At 45.8% G+C, this 22,009-nt stretch overlaps 9 protein-coding genes across 9 annotated transcripts; 6 read left to right on the plus strand and 3 right to left on the minus strand.

The window, feature by feature from the left end:
• Positions 1–516: 516 nt before the first annotated feature.
• V1508DRAFT_440690 (ubiquitin-related domain-containing protein) lies at positions 517–1,974 on the plus strand (the record flags this gene model as incomplete). The annotated part of the gene is made up of 2 exons (XM_066942270.1): positions 517–564; positions 646–1,974. The coding sequence occupies 2 exons, from the start codon at positions 517–519 to the stop codon at positions 1,972–1,974; spliced, it is 1,377 nt and encodes a 458-aa protein (XP_066794532.1).
• Positions 1,975–2,353: 379 nt separating this feature from the next.
• On the plus strand, positions 2,354–3,576 carry V1508DRAFT_440691 (Manganese/iron superoxide dismutase). The gene is made up of 3 exons (XM_066942271.1): positions 2,354–2,764; positions 2,870–3,145; positions 3,221–3,576. Exons 1-3 carry the CDS (start codon positions 2,609–2,611, stop codon positions 3,458–3,460), a joined length of 672 nt encoding a protein of 223 aa, XP_066794533.1. The 5' UTR covers positions 2,354–2,608; the 3' UTR covers positions 3,461–3,576.
• Positions 3,577–4,848: 1,272 nt separating this feature from the next.
• Positions 4,849–6,121, plus strand: V1508DRAFT_373531 (uncharacterized protein; the record flags this gene model as incomplete). Its single annotated transcript, XM_066937539.1, has 3 exons — positions 4,849–5,364; positions 5,416–5,540; positions 5,593–6,121. Coding segments are annotated over exons 1-3 (801 nt in total), but the record flags the coding sequence as incomplete, so codon positions are not given.
• A 495-nt stretch (positions 6,122–6,616) lies between these two features.
• Positions 6,617–7,720, minus strand: V1508DRAFT_199819 (uncharacterized protein). The gene is made up of 5 exons (XM_066936197.1): positions 7,641–7,720; positions 7,528–7,586; positions 7,271–7,466; positions 7,095–7,206; positions 6,617–7,042 (listed from the first exon to the last, which is right to left on the minus strand). The coding sequence occupies exons 1-5, from the start codon at positions 7,677–7,679 to the stop codon at positions 6,981–6,983; spliced, it is 468 nt and encodes a 155-aa protein (XP_066794535.1). The 5' UTR covers positions 7,680–7,720; the 3' UTR covers positions 6,617–6,980.
• A 270-nt stretch (positions 7,721–7,990) lies between these two features.
• On the plus strand, positions 7,991–10,654 carry V1508DRAFT_421414 (GC-rich sequence DNA-binding factor-like protein-domain-containing protein). The gene has a single exon (XM_066940877.1). It carries the CDS (start codon positions 8,044–8,046, stop codon positions 10,495–10,497), a length of 2,454 nt encoding a protein of 817 aa, XP_066794536.1. The 5' UTR covers positions 7,991–8,043; the 3' UTR covers positions 10,498–10,654.
• On the minus strand, positions 10,644–11,920 carry V1508DRAFT_421416 (uncharacterized protein). Its single transcript, XM_066940878.1, has 2 exons — positions 11,343–11,920; positions 10,644–11,274 (listed from the first exon to the last, which is right to left on the minus strand). The coding sequence occupies exons 1-2, from the start codon at positions 11,753–11,755 to the stop codon at positions 11,079–11,081; spliced, it is 609 nt and encodes a 202-aa protein (XP_066794537.1). The 5' UTR covers positions 11,756–11,920; the 3' UTR covers positions 10,644–11,078.
• Positions 11,921–11,929: 9 nt separating this feature from the next.
• On the plus strand, positions 11,930–12,958 carry V1508DRAFT_421420 (acyl-CoA N-acyltransferase). Its single transcript, XM_066940879.1, has 5 exons — positions 11,930–12,285; positions 12,345–12,474; positions 12,533–12,578; positions 12,630–12,658; positions 12,712–12,958. Exons 1-5 carry the CDS (start codon positions 11,984–11,986, stop codon positions 12,730–12,732), a joined length of 528 nt encoding a protein of 175 aa, XP_066794538.1. The 5' UTR covers positions 11,930–11,983; the 3' UTR covers positions 12,733–12,958.
• Positions 12,959–16,769: 3,811 nt separating this feature from the next.
• On the plus strand, positions 16,770–19,896 carry V1508DRAFT_463058 (CBF/Mak21 family-domain-containing protein). The gene is made up of 2 exons (XM_066942858.1): positions 16,770–18,528; positions 18,584–19,896. Exons 1-2 carry the CDS (start codon positions 16,891–16,893, stop codon positions 19,739–19,741), a joined length of 2,796 nt encoding a protein of 931 aa, XP_066794539.1. The 5' UTR covers positions 16,770–16,890; the 3' UTR covers positions 19,742–19,896.
• Positions 19,897–19,973: 77 nt separating this feature from the next.
• On the minus strand, positions 19,974–20,631 carry V1508DRAFT_405417 (HotDog domain-containing protein; the record flags this gene model as incomplete). The annotated part of the gene is made up of 2 exons (XM_066938693.1): positions 19,974–20,259; positions 20,309–20,631. 2 exons carry the CDS (start codon positions 20,629–20,631, stop codon positions 19,974–19,976), a joined length of 609 nt encoding a protein of 202 aa, XP_066794540.1.
• Between the last annotated feature and the right edge of the window lie 1,378 nt (positions 20,632–22,009).

Raw genomic sequence — 22,009 nt, forward strand, 5'->3', positions numbered from 1 at the left:
CAAACCCAATTCATACCCTCAGGTGGCAAGAACGCATGACTTTGATAGCACGCATTGTTGCATGCGCCGCCACGCACGGTGACGCCCGTGAGAGCACAATTGCACAGTGTTGCGCCTGTTACACCTTAACTACATACAATGTGTTGTGGCTGAGTCAAGCAATGATGCGAAGAATCGCATGGAATCGGCTATTTACCCCGCCTCGGCTGTGCCGCAAAGATAGCTTTTGCCACCACAATTACGTAACGCTTAAACCTTTATCTAGATGTAAGTGACCCGTTTATGCCATAAAATACACCAGTTAGCATGACTAATACCGTATTGTTAGGGTCGTGCGCCGGCCGACGCGCCGCGGTGACAACAGAGAGGCGAAATCAATTATAAATAAGCCCAGCTGCCCGCCACCGACCTCTTTCTCATCTACCATTTCATACCTTGCACTCTCGTCATTGGATATTCCATCAATTCACTTCCATTCAACATTTTACATTTCTGCTTTAATTGAATTACATTAAAATGCAGATTTTCGTTAAGACTCTCACTGGAAAGACCATCACCCTTGAGGTAGGTTGCTGCACTCACGCCACCGTCCGATTGATGGCGGTGCACGCACTGGAATGTACGAATACTGACAATATCACATAGGTTGAATCCTCTGACACAATTGATAATGTCAAGAGCAAAATTCAAGATAAAGAGGGTATCCCTCCGGACCAGCAGCGATTGATTTTTGCTGGCAAGCAACTCGAGGACGGTCGAACTCTTTCCGACTATAACATCCAGAAGGAGTCTACTCTGCACCTTGTCCTTCGTCTCCGTGGCGGCATGCAGATTTTTGTTAAGACTTTGACGGGCAAGACCATTACTCTTGAGGTCGAGTCCTCTGACACTATCGACAATGTTAAGAGCAAGATTCAGGATAAGGAGGGTATTCCTCCAGACCAGCAGCGACTTATCTTTGCTGGTAAGCAGCTTGAAGATGGCCGTACCCTCTCCGATTACAACATCCAGAAGGAGTCTACTCTCCACCTTGTCCTTCGTCTCCGTGGCGGCATGCAGATCTTTGTCAAGACCTTGACGGGCAAGACCATCACACTAGAAGTTGAGTCTTCGGATACTATTGACAACGTCAAGAGCAAGATTCAGGATAAGGAGGGCATTCCTCCAGACCAGCAGCGATTGATTTTCGCCGGCAAGCAGCTTGAAGATGGTCGTACCCTTTCTGATTACAATATCCAGAAGGAGTCTACTCTCCACCTGGTCCTTCGTCTCCGTGGTGGCATGCAGATTTTTGTTAAGACTTTGACGGGCAAGACTATTACACTTGAGGTCGAGTCCTCTGACACTATCGACAATGTTAAGAGCAAGATTCAGGATAAGGAGGGTATCCCGCCAGACCAACAGCGATTGATCTTTGCTGGAAAGCAACTCGAGGACGGGCGAACTCTTTCTGACTACAACATCCAGAAGGAGTCTACTCTCCACCTAGTCCTTCGTCTCCGTGGTGGTATGCAGATCTTTGTTAAGACTTTGACTGGCAAGACTATTACACTCGAGGTTGAGTCGTCGGATACTATCGACAACGTTAAGAGCAAGATTCAGGATAAGGAGGGTATTCCGCCAGATCAGCAGCGATTGATCTTTGCTGGCAAGCAGCTTGAAGATGGCCGAACACTTTCGGACTACAACATCCAGAAGGAGTCGACACTTCACCTGGTTCTGCGTCTCCGCGGTGGTATGCAGATCTTTGTCAAGACTTTAACTGGCAAGACCATTACACTTGAGGTCGAGTCCTCCGACACTATTGACAACGTTAAGAGCAAGATCCAGGATAAGGAGGGTATTCCACCAGACCAACAGCGATTGATCTTTGCCGGCAAACAGCTTGAGGATGGTCGTACTCTCTCTGATTATAATATTCAGAAGGAGTCTACCCTGCATCTTGTCCTCCGTCTCCGTGGCGGTTCGATGTAAGATAATAACTGTTGTATTGATCACCATGTAATGTATTGAATCCAGTAGACAATTACCATGTTAGTCAGTGTTTGTTCATCTGAAAGGTTCACAACTAAATTTAATGGGGAGCCTACATAACTTTCTGTGCAAAAGCTTTGTTATGAGATGAGACATCGTAATATGCCCCTGGACATATCCTCTTCTATAATATACGGCGCAGCTCAGTATTGCCAAAATTTTTGCATAGGTATTTTGTTATAGAACTTTATACGAGTGTCTCTAGGAGCATCCGATTTAGACTTACATAAAAAATATAATAAAATTTGGAATTTCATTCAGGTTTTACGCGTAAATTGTCAGCCTGTAGTGGAGTCCTATTTTGGACGATCGTAGTCATCGGCTGTGAGACTGTCGGTAAATGGGATGGCCAACGTCGGAGCAAACGCGAGCGATTGGGCATAGTCCGACACCCTTGGCCGAGCCGCGGCCTCCGTCATCGTTCATCGACTTCCTCCACCCCGGCCCCCTTCTGTTCGGTCACTCTTGCCTATACATATATTTTTTGTGCTGCCGGTGTGATTCGCTTGCAATTAATTCTCCCAGCGCACGGTTTATTTGATCTTGTTTGATTACTTGTTGAATACGGAAAATCATGGCGATGTCTTTGCTTCGTACTTCGGCTGCTCGTCGGGCGATGATGTCAACTCGCTCTTCCTCCGCCGTGTATGCCCGCGGAAAGGCGACGCTTCCTGATCTTGACTACGATTTTGGTGCGTTGGAGCCGTATATCTCCGGCCAGATCATGGAGGTCGGTCTTTTTTTTAATTGTATTCGAACCTATAAGCGCCTAATTGGTGCCGTGTCTCTAACGGACAAAATCTCGGCTTTCCTTGTAGTAACTAACGCACGATAGCTGCACTACACCAAGCACCACCAAACTTATGTCAATGGTTACAACACAGCCATCGAAAAGTTCGATTCCACGTCCGACATCAAGTCGCAAATCGAACTTCAGTCGCTCATCAACTTCCACGGCGGCGGTCATATCAACCATTCGCTTTTCTGGAAGAATTTGGCGCCCAAGAGCGCAGGCGGTGGCGAATTGCTTGGACCGAAAAGCCCACTTTCGAAGGCTATAGAGGGCAAGTATGGGAGTTATGATAAGTTGATGGGTACTGTTAATGCTCAGGTACGAGAATTTCGTCGTTGTGGTAATTTGAGCAATGGTGGAGAACGAGCTGGACATGCTAATCGGAGATTATAGTTGGCGGCGATTCAGGGATCCGGATGGACTTGGATTGTAAAGGACAGCACCTCTGGCGATCTCGAGATCATCAATAAGGCGAACCAGGATCCCGTCACTGCCCCTTACATCCCGCTGGTCGGCATCGACGCCTGGGAACACGCTTACTATTTGCAGTACAAGAACGTCAAGGTGGATTACTTCAAGGCCATTTGGAACGTTGTTAACTGGAAGGAGGCTGAGAAGAGATTCCTTGCCTAAGTTATGACCGGAAGATGGTGACTGGGACGTTCAGAGCATTTGCGTATAACTTGTGTGTATATCGTCGTATATATAATCTGTTTTAACAAAATAGCGAAGGGGTTGCACAGTTTCAAGTTCCTTATAGAGTGTATTGACGCAAGCGACAGATATCCAGGTGGCGTTGCGTGCAACCACGCAAGTCCATCTACAATCGTACCAGAAATGGCTGAGTCCTCTAACTCGATCGAGGGCGATATCATAACCGAGACTAAAACGTCAACCAGGGGCCAATATCCAGGTGGAGACTGCCTTAGACAGATACTTGCCCGACCGTCGCTCAGTTTTCATGAGTGGATGCACCGAAACCACCCATCTACACAAGTTTCCAAGCTGACGGGTGCACAAACCTGAACACAGGCTGGCTCTATTCCAAAAACATGTAGTCATATTACTGGAAGCCTCAATTTTCCTGCGTTTACTTCCCATTGATACTCCATTGATCTTATCATATATGAATTCTGACGGCAAGTCACGTGCTATCCTGTTCTCACAGCTGTACTGCGGTCAAGAGCCAGTACCATAAAATATACGATAGTTATCAATGGCTTCGACTTTCTGATGGAGTAATACACTTCATTTTTAAGCGATACATGCGTTGCAGATTCATCCACCACTGGCTGACGAACTTGACCTTCGATTGGGCTCTTACAAAAGATGAACGGCCAGCAACTCGCCGAGTCAGTAGCAGTGAATGTCGGAACTAAAACAAACTTGCTGAGATAAATTCTAACCAACAGCCTTGCTACTTGTAGATGGTTCGGCGAGACTGTTTATAAGCCAAAACATTGTCGCCATCGCTAAATTTAGTATATAATCGCCAGTACACAGCACTCACTGTTGTTCACCAATTATTTACCGCGGAACCCAAAGTGGGAAACCGTTAGAAGCGAGTTCCAAAAGTAGGTGACGGCAAGCTAATCAGAAATCAGACCCTGCATAATGCTCGAGCTTGGTTGAACTAATGCTCTCTGTCTGTGCAGTTTTGCTGGAGAATACGACAAGTTAAGAATGACTGAACGTAATGAGAGTGCACTTGTTAATGACTCGGCGATGCAGGCTTCCGAAGTACGTTCACAGTATGTGATCTTCACTGCCTGAGCCAATCGGGCGTTACATTCCCTTAATGCCCCAGACGGCTAGTGACATGCTAACCAGCATTAACTGGTCAATGCAGACACGTCAACGGAAAGTTGATAGTTGGAGCGAGAGTGAGCTGACATCACTTTCACAAATCTGGGCTGTCGGCAATCTGTTTCAAACAACTTGGACGGATGCAGATATTGTCTTTTAGGGATTATGACTGTATACTTATGAGAATTTGTATAATTCAATAAAGTGGCCACGTTGAGATGTGACGCGTGTCACTACAGTACCACTCACCTTCGTCCGTCGTCAACCGAGATTAGACGTACGTCGGGGCCGGAACCCTTTCCGCGGCTGATCTATTTGATGATACCATTCCCAACTGCTACCAGGCATTCGATCACAAGCTCGGGCATCATTTACATCTGTATTTCGTAACTCGAATTTAACTGTTCACTTAACTGTGGCAGCAGCAGGTCACATTTCTGACATTCGTTGCGACCTGCGATAGAGAGAATTGTACACGTAGCCTGTCGACGTTCAACCACGAGCGACGTCATCTCAATTCATTGGGATCAGATTTCGCGGCCACGAATTCTTGAATACACAAGAACTACAATTATAACGAAGGATGTTTGCAGCTACGCCGCCTGGTTTTAAAAATGCGCCAATATCGAAGCTATTCATTACAATCACTGTTAGTGTGTCGATTATCTCCTCGATAGCAGGGATCAAGCACTACTTCTTTCTGCAACTAGTTCCGCATATATGGGGCTGGGGTAAGTAGTACATATATCTTATGGATACGCGAACCGCATTTAACGATTCAGGACAATGGTGGCGGTTAATTGTGTGGCAATTCGTTTACCTGAATGAATCGGAGGTCCTGTTCGCATCGCTCTTAGTATACAACTTACGAGTTATCGAGCGGATGCTCGGCAGTCGAAAGTATGCGGTATGTACCGTTTCGTACTAATTGCTGTTAAATTAAACTAATTAATTATTAGTCAATGATGATACTATCTTATGCCTTCACATTCCTGCTGGCGCCATGCATTCTCATTTTTCTCAAAATCGTCCCCTCTTATAGTGCAAACTACCTGCCCCCCGGCCCTACGCCAATAATATTTGCTGCGTTGGCGCTTTATCACGACATGATCCCATCTGTCTACAAGTTCCGCATCTCATCCGGCCCGCCATCCACAGAATCTGCAGAGTCGCAGTCATCATCCTCATCGGAGCCATCCTCATCGACATCGCACGCGATCACTTTGTCAGATAAAATATTCGTGTACATCCTCTCCGTGCAAGTTGCTCTCGCGCAAATGCCAGGAAGTCTCATCTGCGCGTTTACAGGCTGGCTTGTCGGCGTGCTCTGGACACGCGAAGTCCTCCCCGGACGGAACTGGCGCATTCCAGAATGGTGGTGGGAACGTACGCGCACTCAAGGCATGGCGAGTCTCTCGGCATTCGGCACCGGACAGGTTACCGGCATGGGGGGAGCGAATACAGAAACTGCGGGTGCAGCCACCGGTGGTGGTGGTGGTGGTGGTGGTGGTGGTGGTGGTGGTGGTGAAGGTGGTCAAACAGCACCGACGGATACTGCGGCGACACAAGGCCGGGGATTTGGCAGTCAGATATTAGATACATTTAGAGGCAACTTTTAGCTAACATTTTCTTTGTTATGGGCAGTAGTTTGGTGTGGAACTTTGGCAATGGAGTGGTGGATGACGCGGATCTTTGGGTAAACTAAAAAAGTGGGAATTTTGTTTGCTATGTACTATAATTCTTGTTTGACTGTCACGTTATCGTCATTTACGTTTTTGTACGCATTTTGCGAGTATTTAATATTTCCGGCATTTGGATTGTTACGAATAATTTCAAAACAGATTGTTACATATATATTTTCTGAGCGCTAACTGCACGTGAAGGACGACAATAGATAGGCCGTGGAAATTACTTGTGAAGATCACTGCTACATGTACCACGTCCTTGCTATGTGTAATAAACAAAAAGGTCAAAGGGAATTACACTGCGATCCCACCCGCAATAATAGTGCCCACACTCCCTTTTGTCGGAGACAATGAGGGTAGGGGACTACGTCACTGTAGTACAGACTATTTCTCCCCTTTCAATATTAAATAGGTGTTACTTGGTATCGGAACAGTTTCAGTCCGATTTGCGGACTGATTCCATGAGAATGCATATATAGTCGTCGGTTAAACTACGACGACATCGAACCAGATGGAATTGCGACAATCAAATCGTCACCGACTATTGTATAGCAGGAATCCATAAAATGCTTATTAGACAACCGAAATATGCAACAATAACGCCGTAGCAATAGCCATGCTGTACTACGACTACGCCATGCCATAAACTCTACCTTCGTGGGTTACTTCTTCATACTTGTCCATTTCTTCAAATCTTTAGAAGCTTCTTGCGCTGCCTTGAATACTATACATCAACTTGTCAGCGCGGCCACTACCAAGTCAAGATATTCGCTCACATTTAATCTCCGTGTCATCCAACGTTCCCAAAAATTCAGATCTATCAGTCATCAACGCGCTTCGTGTGTTATGCGCATGATCATTCACTATCGCCGCACGAGCTTTAAACGTCTACAAACCATTAGCAGCAGCAATTGATTTAGCCTCAAACAGAACCATAATTCGGGCCACATACGTCCATAATTGTATCCAATAACCCGTCATCGCCTGTCATGGCAAGCCACCGTTCAGCAAGTTTATAAAACTGCATACTCTGTCCACGCAAGTCGACGTTCACCGGGTTTGCGCTAAGCGCATTGAGAACTTTGTTACTGAATGGCGCTGGCGTTGACACAGTGATAAACCCAGTTGGTAATTCGTCTGATATGCCGCTACATTTATGTCCTATGTTAGTATTAAAGTAAGCGACGACACGCATCCATTTAGACACACCCGATTGCTAGGATTTCAGCCATCCACAGTGGTAGTTCAATTCGTGCTCCTTCCTTGATCTATAGATAAACTGTTAAATCGCTAGCATCAACGAGGTAATATAAAATAAGTACATCTGTGCTAGTATTGCGTCCGTGTTCTAGGTAGCCCATTCCCGGCACCGTTAGCTGGAATACAGCGGGGATTTTCTATTAGTTCATATTAGTTTCATCCGTTAACGAACAACGCGGACTTACTTGTCCATCAGTAAGAATGTCGTCAATGTCATAGTAATTGTTCATTCTAACACTAATTGGCAAGTGTGACTACCTAACAAGTCTGAGTGTGCAGAGCCTTTGTCTTAATTGTTTAATGTTTGTCGATTCGTGGGTCACGCGTAGTTGACGTGTATTGTGTAGTAGCACCGCCACATGCGCCACGGTTCATCGCGTCTCGATGGCGTTGATATACTTCAACCAACATAATTTTTACCCGTCATACGCCAGCAACAGTAGATCATACGGACGACAATACATAATGTCATCCTCATCAGACTCAGACTCAGACCCTGAGATTTCAAGCTTTCGAAGGGGTCTAGGCGGATTTCAACGCCCCAAGCTAGCCGACGAAGATGCTGACGACTACGAAGAGAACCAAAGCGGGATCTTCTCAAAATCCATGCGTTACCGCGGGGTAAGCTTTGCGGCCAGTGCAAGCACTCCGACAAACCCGCTAGAGGAGTCTATGAAGATGGGCATCTCTGGATCTGCGTCGCCGGCAGCTGACAGTACGACTAACAGTAGAGCGGGATCAGAGCAGCCTGGATCGGCGCCACGTCAGTCATTTCTTGCCGCACGACAGCGTGGTGGGAAGTCTAGCAGTGGAGTGACTGGGTCGTATGGCAAAGGTGCATCCATGTTTGCAAAGATGGGATATGTTGAGGGACGAGGTCTCGGTGCTGATGGTCGTGGCATATTGAATCCCATTGAACAAAAGATCAGGGCAGGACGATTGGGCCTCGGGGGAATGAAGGAAAAGACTAAGCAAGCTATTGATGAAGCCAGACGACGCGGAGAGAACGTTGTGAGTAGCGAAGAGGAAGAGAAGGTGGATGGCGCTTCGCGCACGAAGTCACGACGAAAGCAAGAGCCGGTGAGACGAAAACCGAAGGTCACCTACCGAACTGTTGAAGAAATCGAGGCGTCTGGTCTGCCCGTGCCTCAATTATGGAAGAACGTCATTGACATGACGGGCTCGGAAGCCAAAGTACTATCTGATATGTCAGATTTTAAGAGTATTGATGTGCCCTCTACGGAGGAAGCTGAGAACGCCAGACTAGCAGAACTAGCTCGACGCGATCTTGAGATGTATGCGGACGAGTGGCAGTCTCTACAAAGTCGGAGAAAGTGGATTGCCATGGAAGAGCGCCGCATCACAACAGATGTTGATAACGAGAACGAGAAGATTGATCGACTAGCAAGGATTATAGAGATCGCTCATAAGCTCCAGGCTATGGCCCAAGAAAGTGTAGATGCTGGGAAAGTTCCTCTAGCTAGACTAGAAGAAGTCAGCATGCAACTTGAAATACTTCAATTTCAGTACCCGGAAGAGGTTGAAAAGTTTAGGCTTGATGATGTAGCTGTCGCAGCTCTCAATCCAATATTACGCCAATTAATCGCTTCCTGGGATCCTCTCACCGACCATACCTATCTCAAAGAGAATTTTATTAGATGGCAGACAATCCTCAGAGTTCATCGACGAGAGAGCACGAAAGATGGCACAGAGAATGTGGCATCCGCGGACGACATATACCTTCACCGCAAGCGTCACATGGCAGCCAAAAACAGGGCAACCCTTTTTGAAAGTATGATGGCTGAAATCTGGCTCCCGCAAGTTAGACGTGCTATGCAGAGTGAATGGGATGTGCATGAGCCATCCTCACTGGTGCTACTGTTTGAAGATTGGCAGAGTCTTCTCCCGCCATTTATACAATCTCAGCTTCTCGAGCAAATAGTACTACCACGACTTCATTCCGCGGTAACAGATTGGAATCCACGGAAACGACAAGTATCGTCACAGCCACACCAGTGGATATTTCCATGGATGCCATTACTGGGTGATCACTTGAAGACTGTCGTAGGTGACGTTCGGCATAAATTCAGTTCAGTAATGCGAGATTGGGATGTTTCTAAGGGTGTTATCGATGGCCTGGACGCATGGAAAGAAGTTTTTGGCAAAGACTTGGAGTCAATGGTAATGCGACACATCTATCCTAAATTAGTCGGCCTCCTACGTGCAGACTTCCAAGTCAATCCTGCCGATCAGCAACTAGACGCATTAACGGCTGCCTTCAAATGGCGTCGATATTTCAAGTCAAGCAAGTTCAGCACGTTGATGGAAGCAGAGTTTTTCCCGAAATGGTGGGATGTTCTGTTTCTATGGTTGACGTCAGAGCAACCTGACTTCGCGGAGGTGAATGAGTGGTATAAATTTTGGCAAGATCAATTTCCGCGAGACGTACGGGATTCGCCCGGGATTCGATCGGCGTTTGCGAAAGGTCTCAATCTGATAAATCAAGCTGCATATCTCGGTCCTCAAGCAGCCGCAGAACTCAAACCAATCGTTGAACCTGCAGTGGAGCCGCGCAGATCGAAATCCGAACGAAAAACCGATTCACTTCCACGGTCGTCGAAGTCTGTACCTCAGGCTGAACCTGCGCAGCAAGATGCCATCGCTGAAAGCACGTTCAAAGACGTCGTAGAGGATTATTGCATGGAAAACAATCTCCTGTTCATACCGTTGCGACAGGCACACGAGACATTGGGACATCCGCTCTATCGAATTACAGCATCCGCTGGTGGGCGAGGTGGATTTTTGTGTTACTTCGATAGCGATATTCTGTGGGCAAAGATGCGGGGAGCTAGTCCGGATCAACTGGAGTGGGAGCCGCTCGATTTTAGCGAAATTGAGGAATGGGCTCAACTGAAATAGGTATCATTGTATTGTATTGTATTGTATTGTACTGTATGGTATGTAAAATGGTGTTTTTTAGGATTTCATTGCATTTTAAACCTGGAGTTCTGACATGCAATATTTGAATTTAACTGACATTATACTAATATAATAATGGCAACAGTCGTAAGTCGAATTAACGGGATATTATGGAAAGGTGTATGAAGCTTGCATGTAGCTGAACTGTAGCTTTCCATGCGGTACCGCGATTAATTGCATTTTTCACGGCATTTTAATCATTTGCCGAATGTATATGCTGCGAGGTAGTTCCATAAATCCGACCATTCCTAATATTGCTGAATAAAGCCGGATTAGAAAGTACAGCTGATTGTCAGACGTACCACTTAAGTTCAGCATTGTTTAAACTTCAAGCAGTACTCAGTATAGAGCGGTGCAATCTGGGATAATATCGCAGGCAGATCATTATTGGCGTCACTGGAAAACATTCGTGTGAACAGCATCATGCTTGTCATCGATGTCGGGCATCATTGCAAGTCAAGCTAGAATTTAAAGTTACAGAAAGTGTCCCAACCACTGGGGGTGAGACCAGTTGAATGAACTTATACATTCAACGCCGCGCCGACCATAATAATTTGAAATCTGTTTGTTTGTCTTTGACTAGTGTCCATTATTATGAGTACTCGGGGACCATACATAAGATCGGACGCTGCACGAACGCGAGGCAGAGTGTTGTCGCTCCTCTTCGGTGGCATCTTCGGCTTATGGGTTGGTGCAAAACTGATACCATACCAATTGGTGCGTATGGATAAAGAACAACATTAATCTGATTGCGGAGTAACGAGAACTGACTCTTCACACTTCAGGTGACACGGAACCCAGAGCCAGAGACGAACGACAACGACGAGCGACCGTTCCTGCGTATGCGTATCGAGGACACCAAGCCACTGGAATTAAAGCCACAATACAAAGAAGAACTACACCGTCGCGAAGTAGAGCGGATAATTGCAGAAATGAAGGAAAAACAGAGACTGGATGGTGGTGAATCGAACAAGAATGCGATGCGTGCCGATGCTTCTAGACAAGTTGATGCTGCTATAGCCGGATCATCGCCAGCAACAGGGCATGCTGTACCTATGGAGATAAATTCAGAAGAACCGAAGAGACAATCTACAGTGAATTGGCTAAAGAGCAAATTTAGTCGTGGTTGAGTGAGTGGAGGGATGAGAAACCTACGAGGATGTGACATTATGATCTTACGCATACTTGAAGGAACCATATTGTATATAATTTATGACCTGTATATAGCTCTTTTTATGATTTCAATGATAGCACGCGATGCTTACAGATGTCCTTTTGAGATGGCAAAAATTCGTGATCGTTGTCCGAATACGAGGTTGGTGCGGCTGCATCCCCGGACGGCAGCGAATATGCGAACCTGGCTCGTCGTCAGAATAGGACGTAAATAGACTTCAGTTGCTCGTACTCGATCTATTACATACAATAAATGCCATACATGATGACTGACCCGAACGGACCGTTATTTCCCCTCTCGTTCGTTTGCCCGGATATCTCGAGCAAGCTCAGGCCCGATTATGTTCTCCGACCACTGCAGCTTTCAGATTATAAAGCCGGCGTGTTAGAAGTTTTGAAGGATCTTACGACAGTCGGTGATATTAGCGAAAAGCGCTTCAATGAACAATTTGAATATATGCGTGCTCGGCAAGGAGAGTACTTCGTTGTTATTATCGAGAAGATTGCGACCGGCAACGTTGTTGGTGTTGGCACACTGTTGGTCGAGCGCAAATTGTATGATCTTATTCATTGATAATTGCCTGATGGAATACGTTCCTAACGGTATTATGTAGTATCCATGAGTGCGGATTAGTGGGCCATATTGAGGATATTGCTGTTGCCAAGTCTGAGCAGGGAAAGAAACTGGGAATCAAGATAATTAGTGCGCTTGATTTTATTGGCAAGAAAATCGGATGTTATAAGGTACCGTGTCTCGAATCTAGGAATTTCGTCAGTCGAGTAACTGCTGACATGTTACTAGAATATTTTGGACTGTTCCCCTCACAATGAACAATTCTATGTGAAATGTAAGTGCACTTGGGGTGACGCTGTAAAGAGAGGCCACTGACAGTTAACAGGTGGCTACAGCAACGCTGGATTTGAAATGGTAAGATTTATATTGGTATTAATAATTGTGCATGTCTCTAACGCTTTGTACAGACGAAACGATTCGATAAATAATAGAATAGAAGCATGAATGTTTGTTTAGGAACAGTTTGTACATACCGCTACCATTTAATTTATTTACGATTTTGAAGTTCTGTCTATGATAGGTCCTGGTGGTGTTACTACGCTAGAATCATCCTCTCAGATAATTGGCACATACAAATGAAACCATTACTTCTATAGGCTCGCTATTTTGTGGAATTGCAGGTCAAAAATGCCACATCCAGAATTAAAAATTGCACTCTGGTTCATATAAATGTACAGAGCAATCCAGTCAGACTCTGAAGTACTTAAGTAATGAGTGCGTATGAAAACTAGCGAGTCAGGTGCTCATCGGTAATTTCTCAGGGATCGTGTCATCGAGACGGATGCGTTCCCGCTGATCGAAATGTCAAATCAGAAGCGGGCGAATGCCAAATTATGCAGGCAATTTTTGTTATTGCGTTGAACTGAACTAGTAGATCGAGCGCTGGGTAGGTGGCATTTCATTGGGTATGATACCATTATCAGCAATTCGATTCGATGTTGGGTTGATGTTCATGACTCCAGGTGAGCCGGGCAGTTTCTCCTCGGATAACCGGATGATATTACTGATATTAGGAGAGACCTAATCGCACCTAGTACATGAATTTCAGCTTTAAGCCCACTTCTTTTGAATGAATTTGAATTATAGACGCGAGTCGTAGGGCGATTACCCAACCCCACGAATCTCAGCCAACCTCGCTCGCCTGACGTCAGGCATGCGTACTCTTTGTGGACAGGATGTGAGACTCCCTAAACATCTTCTTCGTCCACTTTATCTGCGCATTCCTGTAGTCGATGGCGGTCGTTCTACCAGTATTCTTAGCTCATTTGCTCGCGGCTCCAGCAGTCAATGCCACGGCAGCAGATTTTTTCCTCGGAGTTTGCCGTGTGTCACTAATAACACCACTTATCGCACTGAACGAAGAGCTTGGTGTTCATACTTGGCATTATTTGATCTGAGCCTGGGAATGGCTCCCAGTATGGCAACATTATAAATATAATAATTAAATTGCCAAAGTATAAAAAAATATAATTGCAGCACCTACGATTCCAGCGTGGTCTCCCACCGCAGTACTAAGTAGGCCCAAAGAAGCTTAACTGGTGTTGATCGGACGGGGAACTGTGTTTTCTTCTTGGTATGGCCGCAACTGAAAACAACTTTTAGTTACCCACATACATGCACTTCAAGGTGATGACTAAGCTTGCATACATTGCAGCAGTCATAAACAGAGAGTTTACATGTGCAATTGGTTTTCAGCTCATGTAGTTGCTAATACATCGGCTTTTTCAATCAAAAAGAAATCGCAGATTCGAACAGCGTACGGATTGTGTCAATGTGTTTCTAGCATCGATAACAAGCTCACATCAATAAGTTGTAATGAGCAACTTATGGGGTATACTGGATAGGCAAAACTTGGAGCTTACAAAAACCATGTCGACATCGGCAAATGCAGCAAACTCGAGCTTTTGTGAACGAGTAGTATTAGGGCTGTTGACGGATGGCGGATATTATCAGTCAAATTATCCGCGCCGAATAAATATCCGCCGCATTTTAAGATAGCGGATGGGGATGTCGAATAAATATCCGCCAAGTCCAAAATACTTGGATAAGGCGGATAATTTCTTAATTAGGAAAGATCGATGTGGAGTATTCAAGGTCAGGTCCAAGGTTCACTGTAATGTAGCTGAGAAGTGTATATTCTCGAAACTCTTAGATTTCTGCAATGATTTATTATGTCGCACTGTTCGAATGCGTTATCTATGGAATTTCGAGGTTCGTATTCTAGATTTAAATGGATTAAATTCCTCGGAATTGTCAGGACTCCGGTAAGCCCCGTAGGTACTTAAAGATTGTGCGGTTTTAACTCAGCTAAAATTAAGATCTGAAAGAAAAGAAAAGAAAAGAAATGAAATTAAATTAAATTAAATTAAATTAAATTAAATTAAATTAAATGAAACTAGACACTCTTGTCAACGGATCGTAAAACACAACCACAAAGTAACGAGAGACGCAATATAACAAACGCATACACACTCTCTCCCGGGTAACGGAGACTACAATCGTCACATATTGTTTTTATATCTATCGACCATGAGCATGAGCATCCCCGTGGTCTCCGCCTTCATGGAATATCGGCGTATCCCAAGCAGATCTCGGCCGGAGTTGAACATCCTCTCGACCGATACCTCAGATGAGGGAATGGCGAGATAGTCCCTAGCAGCCAGAGAAATTTTGGTTCCCCAATAAAGCATCTTTGGCGCTAAACTATGAAAGTAAATTGTCTAACCTAATTTGGCTAGTATTTATTATAACCGACGGATGCCGGATTGGGTCAAATTAGGCGGATATCTGCATCCGACACAGCCCTACTGCAGTATCCACATTAAATGCGAAACCTTTTTCGGCAATGAAAATCCCCAGGCCCCGGAAATCTGGGAAACCAGGCAAAAGGCTCGATTACAACATGGCGCCAAAAGTTCGCAGGCGATTATATATATTGTAGAATATAAGAGCTGGAACGAAAGTTGCTCGTAACGAAACAGTCGCCTATTCAAGCTGTACTGAGCAAACAGCCGTTGTTCAACCCATATGCTGATCAATTGATGTCATCTATTAGTCAGCTTTGATCGCCGGCTTGACATCGACGTGAAAATCGTTATTCTCAGTTGCGGCCATACCAAGAAGAAAGCACAGTTCCCCGTCCGATCAACACCAGTTAAGCTTCTTTGGGCCTACTTAGTACTGCGGTGGGAGACCACGCTGGAATCGTAGGTGCTGCAATTACATTTATTTTTTTATCTTTTTTTTGCCTGTCGTGTTGTCTACTGTCGGCTATTAGCGCAAAGACTGATCGAGCTGCGGCAGTTGTGAGCATCTGAAAATTGTCATTTTGCCTTGCTACGTCTTCGAATATGCGATTATACCAAAGGAGGGAATATTTCAGATCACATTTCATTCTGCGCTGCAGTACAGAATGGAATTGTGGTGGTGGATTTTAAGTTATAATTTTATATCAATAATATTCTTTCATTGAGAAACGAATGGAATCCAAAAAAAAGTTGCGACACCCACGATTCCAGCGTAGTCTCCTAATGCAGTACTAAGTGGGCCCAAAGAAGCTTAACTGATGTTGATCGGACAGGGAACTGTGCTTTCTTCTTGGTATGGCCGCAACTGTGCTAAATTGGCAGATGGTAAGTGACATATTCTGTTTTGCACGGCCGTACGCTGGAATGGTTTGTGATGCATGGCCAAACTGTCTTCGGATGGTGAATGGCGAGCCGACTGCTGGGTGGAATACTGTTGATCATACATATTCTATTAATCATTAAAGGGCCGCTATTGGTGGGCAAGCAACACGTCTGGCGCCGTTTCTCAGCTGGGGAATTTATGCCGAAGGCGTAAGAGAAGTCTTCGAACCCTGGGCAACAAAGGTCGCAGTTAGACAAAACAACCAAACATCGGATGCGTACATACCTGATACCTCTCGTGGTCCTCACTGGAATTTAATGATCAGGAACTCCTGATCGCGCACAGTACTATTATAATCTTACTCAGCTCAGGAAAATGTCAACTGAACTGAGAATCGTTGGTTAACTGAAATGGGCTTCATTTTACTTACTTTAAATTCAGCGATTCCTTAATTTTTTCTGATTGATTTGTCAGTACAGTATATCTAGTGACTACCCTAAGTTTTGTCGTATTTACGCCGGGAACAGTGTTCCTATTTTTCAACCAGTGCTTTGCACGCGTAATACTGTTAACACTCACCATCATGAGTTTCAGCACTCTATAAAAGTTCCCGGTCCCGTATATGAATACTAACAATAAACTAAAAATATAACGTAAACTAAAATTAAGTTATGTGCACATTAATTACTAAAGACTGATCACCGCCGACCAGTACCCAGCGGCGGCGACACCGACTACAACTCACAGCTCGTTCACAATAGTCACGTGCAGGTCACTCATCTGTATAGCATTGTCGCTAGCCCTACTAACTTCAATAATTACTAGCAAAAATCGTGAAAAAATATCCAGCCACCAACTGCATCACCACCAACGGCCAACCACCAACGACTGTCCCGTTGATCTCTTGGAGTTAGTGTGCGACTTTATTCGACTTGGAGAGTCCTTGTATAGTCAGCATGTCTGCAAAAGACGGCGTTAGTAAAGGGCAACGAGGCGGTGGGGGTTTTAAGAACCAGCAACACCGAAATGATACACATAAAAGACGACAAAATCACGGGCACAAGAAAGCGAACGGCGGATCAGTTGCGAAAACACTGCCGTTGCTGATCCAACCTCAACCAATATGGCACGCAGTGGATATACTGGATTCACTACCAGATTACGAAGAGAAGGAGCTTTCGAGTGACGATAAGGCGAATTTGTTGAAGCATGCGACATCACTCCTAGAATCCGAGACGGAAAACTATGTGGCGACAGCGAACACTTCTTCGTCGCAAAAACAGTTCTTTTCGGAAATTATGAACGCGGGTACTCTGTCGGATCGAATTTCAGCATTAACTTTGCTCATTCAGGAGTCACCTCTTCATTCGACGCGGTCACTTACCGGTCTGCTAGCACTAGCGAAAAAGAAGAATCGTACAGCGGCACTACAGGCAGTCGAAGCGCTGAAAGACTTGTTCTCAAACGGCAATGTGCTACCAGACCGTAAGCTCGTCTGGTTTACCCACCAAAACTTGAAATCACTTTCGCTTCTCATGGCCGTCGCTTTCCACAGGGACAGCAATATCGACAGCAAGACGGTTAAGCTCGCAAGGCAATGGATGGTACTCTTGGCATTTGAAGATTGGCTCAAGCAGTTTTACTTCTCATTCGTCCAGCTTTTGGAGATGCTTAGCCATGACGCAGTAGTTCATGTTCGGACGAGCATTCTCACCGATATCATGGACCTTATGCGCGATAAGCCCGAACAGGAAGTTAATCTTTTACGGCTCGGTGTTAACAAGCTCGGTGATGCAGATAGGCGAACAGCATCCAAGGCATCCCATCTTATTCTGGCTCTCGAGCAAGCGCATCCAGCTATGAAACGGGTTATTGTCAACGCGGTCTCAGAACTCGTGTTTCGACCAAACTCAGATTACCACGCCCGGTATTATTCCATGATCACACTCAACCAGACGATCGTCACAAATAGAGATCAAGACCTCGCCAATACTTTGATCGAGATCTACTTTACATTGTTCGAGCGCCTAATGGCCGCGTCTAAGAACACAATAGACGAAGCTATGGCGGAGAAAAAAATCAAAAAGAAAGGTCGATGGAAAAGTAGCAAGAGGCCACAGCAAGCATCACCAAAAGCAATACCGCTGTCAGGGCAAAAGCCGCAATTATCTCGGGAAGCCCAAGAAGAAGCGAACATGCGACTCATTTCTGCTCTCTTAACCGGTCTCAATCGTGCGTTTCCGTACTCATTTCTGGACGACGATGTGTTCAAATCGCATCTGAGTGTCATCTACCATGTCGCCAGATCAGGAAACTTCAATACACGTGTACAGGCACTCATGCTTTTGTATCAGATTTCGTCGGCGAATCAGGTGCAGTCGGACAGGTTCTACAGGACGCTGTATGAGAGTTTACTCGATCCGCGCGTTATTACGTCATCGAAGCAGGCGTTGTATTTGAATTTAGTGTTTAGAGCGGTAAAGAACGATATTAATGCTGAGCGTGTGAAGGCGTTTGCGAAGAGGATGATGCAGATTGCTACAGAGACCCAGAACGTGGGATTTTGCGCTGGCGTTATCTATCTGTTAAGCGAGGTATGCAAGTGCGCTTCTACGGCGCGAAGTAAATCCGTCTAATTTATATTTGTAGGTGGAGAAAGCAGCTCCATATATCCGAAGTCTGGTCACAGATCCACCAGACACTGGTGACTCCGATAACGAAGAGTTCAAAGACGTACCTGACGACGACGAAGATGACGACGTGAAACGGGAACCATCGACATTATCCAAACCTGTCGCTGGCCCCGAATACGACGGCAAGACACACGATCCCACACAGGCCAACGCATCCGCGGCGTGTCTCTGGGAATTACTCCCCCTTACTCGACACTACCACCCCACTATCACGCACTTTGCAACACACTATCTCGCGCACAAGGATCCAAAGTCAAGACCGGATCTCGCACTGCATACGCTCATGCATTTCCTGGATCGGTTCGTGTACAAGTCGCCGAAAGCTAAGCCTGGCAAGACAGGTGGTGCGGGAAGTATCATGCAGCCGATGTCAGGGAGCAGTGCGTATGCTAGTAAGAATGTGTTGTTGCTGTCGACAAAGGCTGCACGGCAGATTGTGCCGTCTGCGAATAGCGTCGACTGGAAGAGGGTCCTGGTGGAGGATGGTAAGGAGAGGCGTGCACCTGATGAGCAGTTCTTCGCAAAGTATTTTGTCAGCAAAGGGCTGAACCCGAAAGGTGTCAAGAAGGAAGAAAAGGAGAGTGGGGACGAGGGCAGTAGTTTAGAGATTGGGGATGATGTTGATGAGGGTGGAGAGGAGTTAGTTGAGGATGAGATTTGGGAGGCAATGGTGAGGAGTCGGAAAGAACTTGAGGGAGCGGATGAGAGCGGTGACAGCGATGAGGATATGGCTAAGGCGTTTGATTTTCATGACGACGACTCCGAGGGCGATGATGCTGCAGACATAAGTGACGATGAAGTAGACGAAGATGATGACGAGGATTACAATATTGCCGCGTTCGCGGATAGTGATGACGATATGGAGGGTGATAACGAGATTGACGATGATGAGGCAGAGCTTGCAGAGATATTCGCCTCGGAAAATGCCGAGAACGAAGACATGTTCTCGCAGCAACCGACAAAGTCGAAATCAAAGAGGAAAATTGACAGCGGAAACGATCCCACTGGTGACAGCAAGAGCAAAAGTAAACGCCGACGGAAACTCAAAGATCTACCGATATTTGCGTCAGCGGATGACTACAAGGACTTGTTATCGGGATCAGATAATGAGTAAATTCTGGTCTTTAATTGTGCATGCGTGGGTTGAGCATTTGCATATGATTGAGGTTTTATAAAAGTTTATGATTTCGGATTTGCTCTTTATGTGTGTAATTGTAATATTACTTGCTGTACATTACTTCTATATAATATTATAATACTCAATCCTAAATGCGCCAAAATTCCCACTATAAAACTTCTATCTAATTCAAAGACTTTATCCATGCTATGTGTGTTGCATGCCCCGCCTACGCTGTGGCATCCACGACCTTTGGTAACGATTTTGCCCATTTTGGCTCGACGACGAGAATCTCCCCCTCCACGACAATAGCAGGCTCGCCCTCTTCTGGGATGGTCTCAAAGTGGCCCTTAACCCACGCCTTGCGACCGTCGACTTTGGTCACGTTAGCACGCATGACATATAATCTGTCGGCGAACGCTGGGGAACGGTAGTTTAGGTTGAGATTCGCGGTGACGCCGACATTAGAAGGTAACGCGAGGAAGGCACAGCGGCAGAGGCCCTCGTCTAATAACCTGGTGTCTGTTAGCGTCGATTGATAGCAATTAGATTGCCGGAACTTACGTCGCAAGAAGCCCGCCATGAATAATACCCGGATGGCCGCACAAATTCCTGCCCAAGTGAACAATAGAGACCATTTCGTTCGCTTCAGAATCGGTCCAAACGATAGGAGGGACTGCAAGTCTGCCTGGACCGGCGAGAACTCCCGCGGTAAGCATCTGTTTCTTGAGATGGTCCGGCGCCGCTGCATGTGGACGTGACTCTGTAAATCGCGGATCTGATCTGAGTGAGAGGACGAGCGGCAATGCATCGATTGCAGCATCGATTTGGGCATCGTAGACAAAGTCGTCTACGACGGGCGCCTCTGCGACTGCTGCTGCGGACATGATATAAAGACCTGTGGCGTAACCGATACTGAGAGACACAACTGGAGCGACCAAGTAGCGAAAAAAGCCAAGGCCAATGCGACGGACAGAGGCAATGGACGAATACGCGGGGGTTGCGAGATGCCGTCGGGAGTGGGCTAGTTTGGAAGTCGACCGGCATGACCTGCAATGGGTGAACGTAGGGATGGACCGCGAGGTGATGGACGAATACACACGAGAGGACATTGCGAATATATATAGATATGTGTATATATCGATGGTGGTGGTGGTGGTGGTCTGGACGCGGGTGGCGTTATGCACAGTCAGTCGGGAGTGATACAAAACAGCAGATTTGTTCGCGATGGCTCTGATTTACTACACGTGCTCTCACAACTACGCAATAATAAAATTATGGCATATACCTACATAGCATATATCAATGCCTCACCGCATTTATCGCCATTTTTCCTGGAAGTAATTCTGAATTTGCCCCCCCAATATTGAATACGATGTTTAATGGGCAACTTTTGTTCCTTGGGTGCCGTTGACTGCGCGGCGCGACCAGTCCCAACCACGTCTCCAGAGTCAACTGAAGCGAATCCTCGACATCATCATCACGGTACTGTACATAGTCTAATCAAGTCTTCGAATCAGATTACTAAATTAAAAAATTCCCTTAAATTTTATTAAAGAAGTCCCTTAAATTTAATGGAAGGCTTGGTTATCATCACACAACATTGGACGATGTGTTCGTACTTCAATATTGATGTCATTTTGATCACTCTAGCGAGCGTGTACCGACATTTAGGCGCTGTAAAGAAGTAATAGTGCAACTGGCAGTGCCTCGCTTCTAGATTACGGTCCTATATAGCTGGTATCTAATTGTCAACTAGTTGATTAATGTATTTCAGATCGAGAGGAATTCGTTTACAAGTTAAGCCGTCGACCATGACCAACGACAGCGGTACATTGTCATAGTTCAGAAAATAAAAGCATGTCTAAAGACCTGAACCGTTTTGTTTATAATACCTTCATAGGGTTGCGATTCCTGTTTCCAGCGGCAAAAGCCTGAGCCAGAATAGGGCAGAGTCCCCTAACCCGCAGTCTGACACGACCCCGGAAACCACATCGATATCCGCTCGATTACCATCCGCTTGTTGTGTAACATCTTTGCCGTGATAAGTTTCCGACTACTCAGCGGCCACCATTACTGGATCCTCCTCGATGTTAACGAGCAACGGAAAAGAAAATATTACTGGTGCTACAAGAACTCTAGCCATTTACTTTCCCGGGGATCTGTGCTGATCCACGCTGAACAACAATAGCATAATTTTTGAACATATCCTTCAGCCAAATGCGAGGCCTTAACTGGAACTATGTAGGGTTAGGCTCCCAGCGA

The sequence above is a fragment of the Lipomyces doorenjongii genome (assembly GCF_038497915.1).
Source record: "Lipomyces doorenjongii strain NRRL Y-27504 unplaced genomic scaffold V1508scaffold_43, whole genome shotgun sequence".
In the NCBI taxonomy this organism is placed as follows: Eukaryota; Fungi; Ascomycota; class Lipomycetes; order Lipomycetales; family Lipomycetaceae; genus Lipomyces; species Lipomyces doorenjongii.

What these genes read in the sequence shown, in the direction of transcription:
- V1508DRAFT_421420 (XM_066940879.1), top strand. Translation starts at nt 11,984, where the DNA reads ATGCCATACATGATGACTGACCCGAACGGACCGTTATTTCCCCTCTCG. An exon ending in CTGTTGGTCGAGCGCAAATT is followed by an intron (nt 12,286 to 12,344) that starts GTATGATCTTAT and finishes GGTATTATGTAG; the next exon opens with TATCCATGAGTGCGGATTAG. An exon ending in GCAACGCTGGATTTGAAATG is followed by an intron (nt 12,659 to 12,711) that starts GTAAGATTTATA and finishes CGCTTTGTACAG; the next exon opens with ACGAAACGATTCGATAAATA.
- V1508DRAFT_421416 (XM_066940878.1), bottom strand. Translation starts at nt 11,755, where the DNA reads ATGGTTCCTTCAAGTATGCGTAAGATCATAATGTCACATCCTCGTAGG. An exon ending in GGCTCTGGGTTCCGTGTCAC is followed by an intron (nt 11,275 to 11,342) that starts CTGAAGTGTGAA and finishes ATCCATACGCAC; the next exon opens with CAATTGGTATGGTATCAGTT.
- V1508DRAFT_199819 (XM_066936197.1), bottom strand. Translation starts at nt 7,679, where the DNA reads ATGGGCTACCTAGAACACGGACGCAATACTAGCACAGAT. An exon ending in GCTGAAATCCTAGCAATCGG is followed by an intron (nt 7,467 to 7,527) that starts GTGTGTCTAAAT and finishes ACATAAATGTAG; the next exon opens with CGGCATATCAGACGAATTAC. An exon ending in TATTGGATACAATTATGGAC is followed by an intron (nt 7,207 to 7,270) that starts GTATGTGGCCCG and finishes AATGGTTTGTAG; the next exon opens with ACGTTTAAAGCTCGTGCGGC.
- V1508DRAFT_463058 (XM_066942858.1), top strand. Translation starts at nt 16,891, where the DNA reads ATGTCTGCAAAAGACGGCGTTAGTAAAGGGCAACGAGGCGGTGGGGGT. An exon ending in TTATCTATCTGTTAAGCGAG is followed by an intron (nt 18,529 to 18,583) that starts GTATGCAAGTGC and finishes TTATATTTGTAG; the next exon opens with GTGGAGAAAGCAGCTCCATA.
- V1508DRAFT_440691 (XM_066942271.1), top strand. Translation starts at nt 2,609, where the DNA reads ATGGCGATGTCTTTGCTTCGTACTTCGGCTGCTCGTCGGGCGATGATG. An exon ending in TCTCCGGCCAGATCATGGAG is followed by an intron (nt 2,765 to 2,869) that starts GTCGGTCTTTTT and finishes AACGCACGATAG; the next exon opens with CTGCACTACACCAAGCACCA. An exon ending in TGGGTACTGTTAATGCTCAG is followed by an intron (nt 3,146 to 3,220) that starts GTACGAGAATTT and finishes CGGAGATTATAG; the next exon opens with TTGGCGGCGATTCAGGGATC.
- V1508DRAFT_421414 (XM_066940877.1), top strand. Translation starts at nt 8,044, where the DNA reads ATGTCATCCTCATCAGACTCAGACTCAGACCCTGAGATTTCAAGCTTT.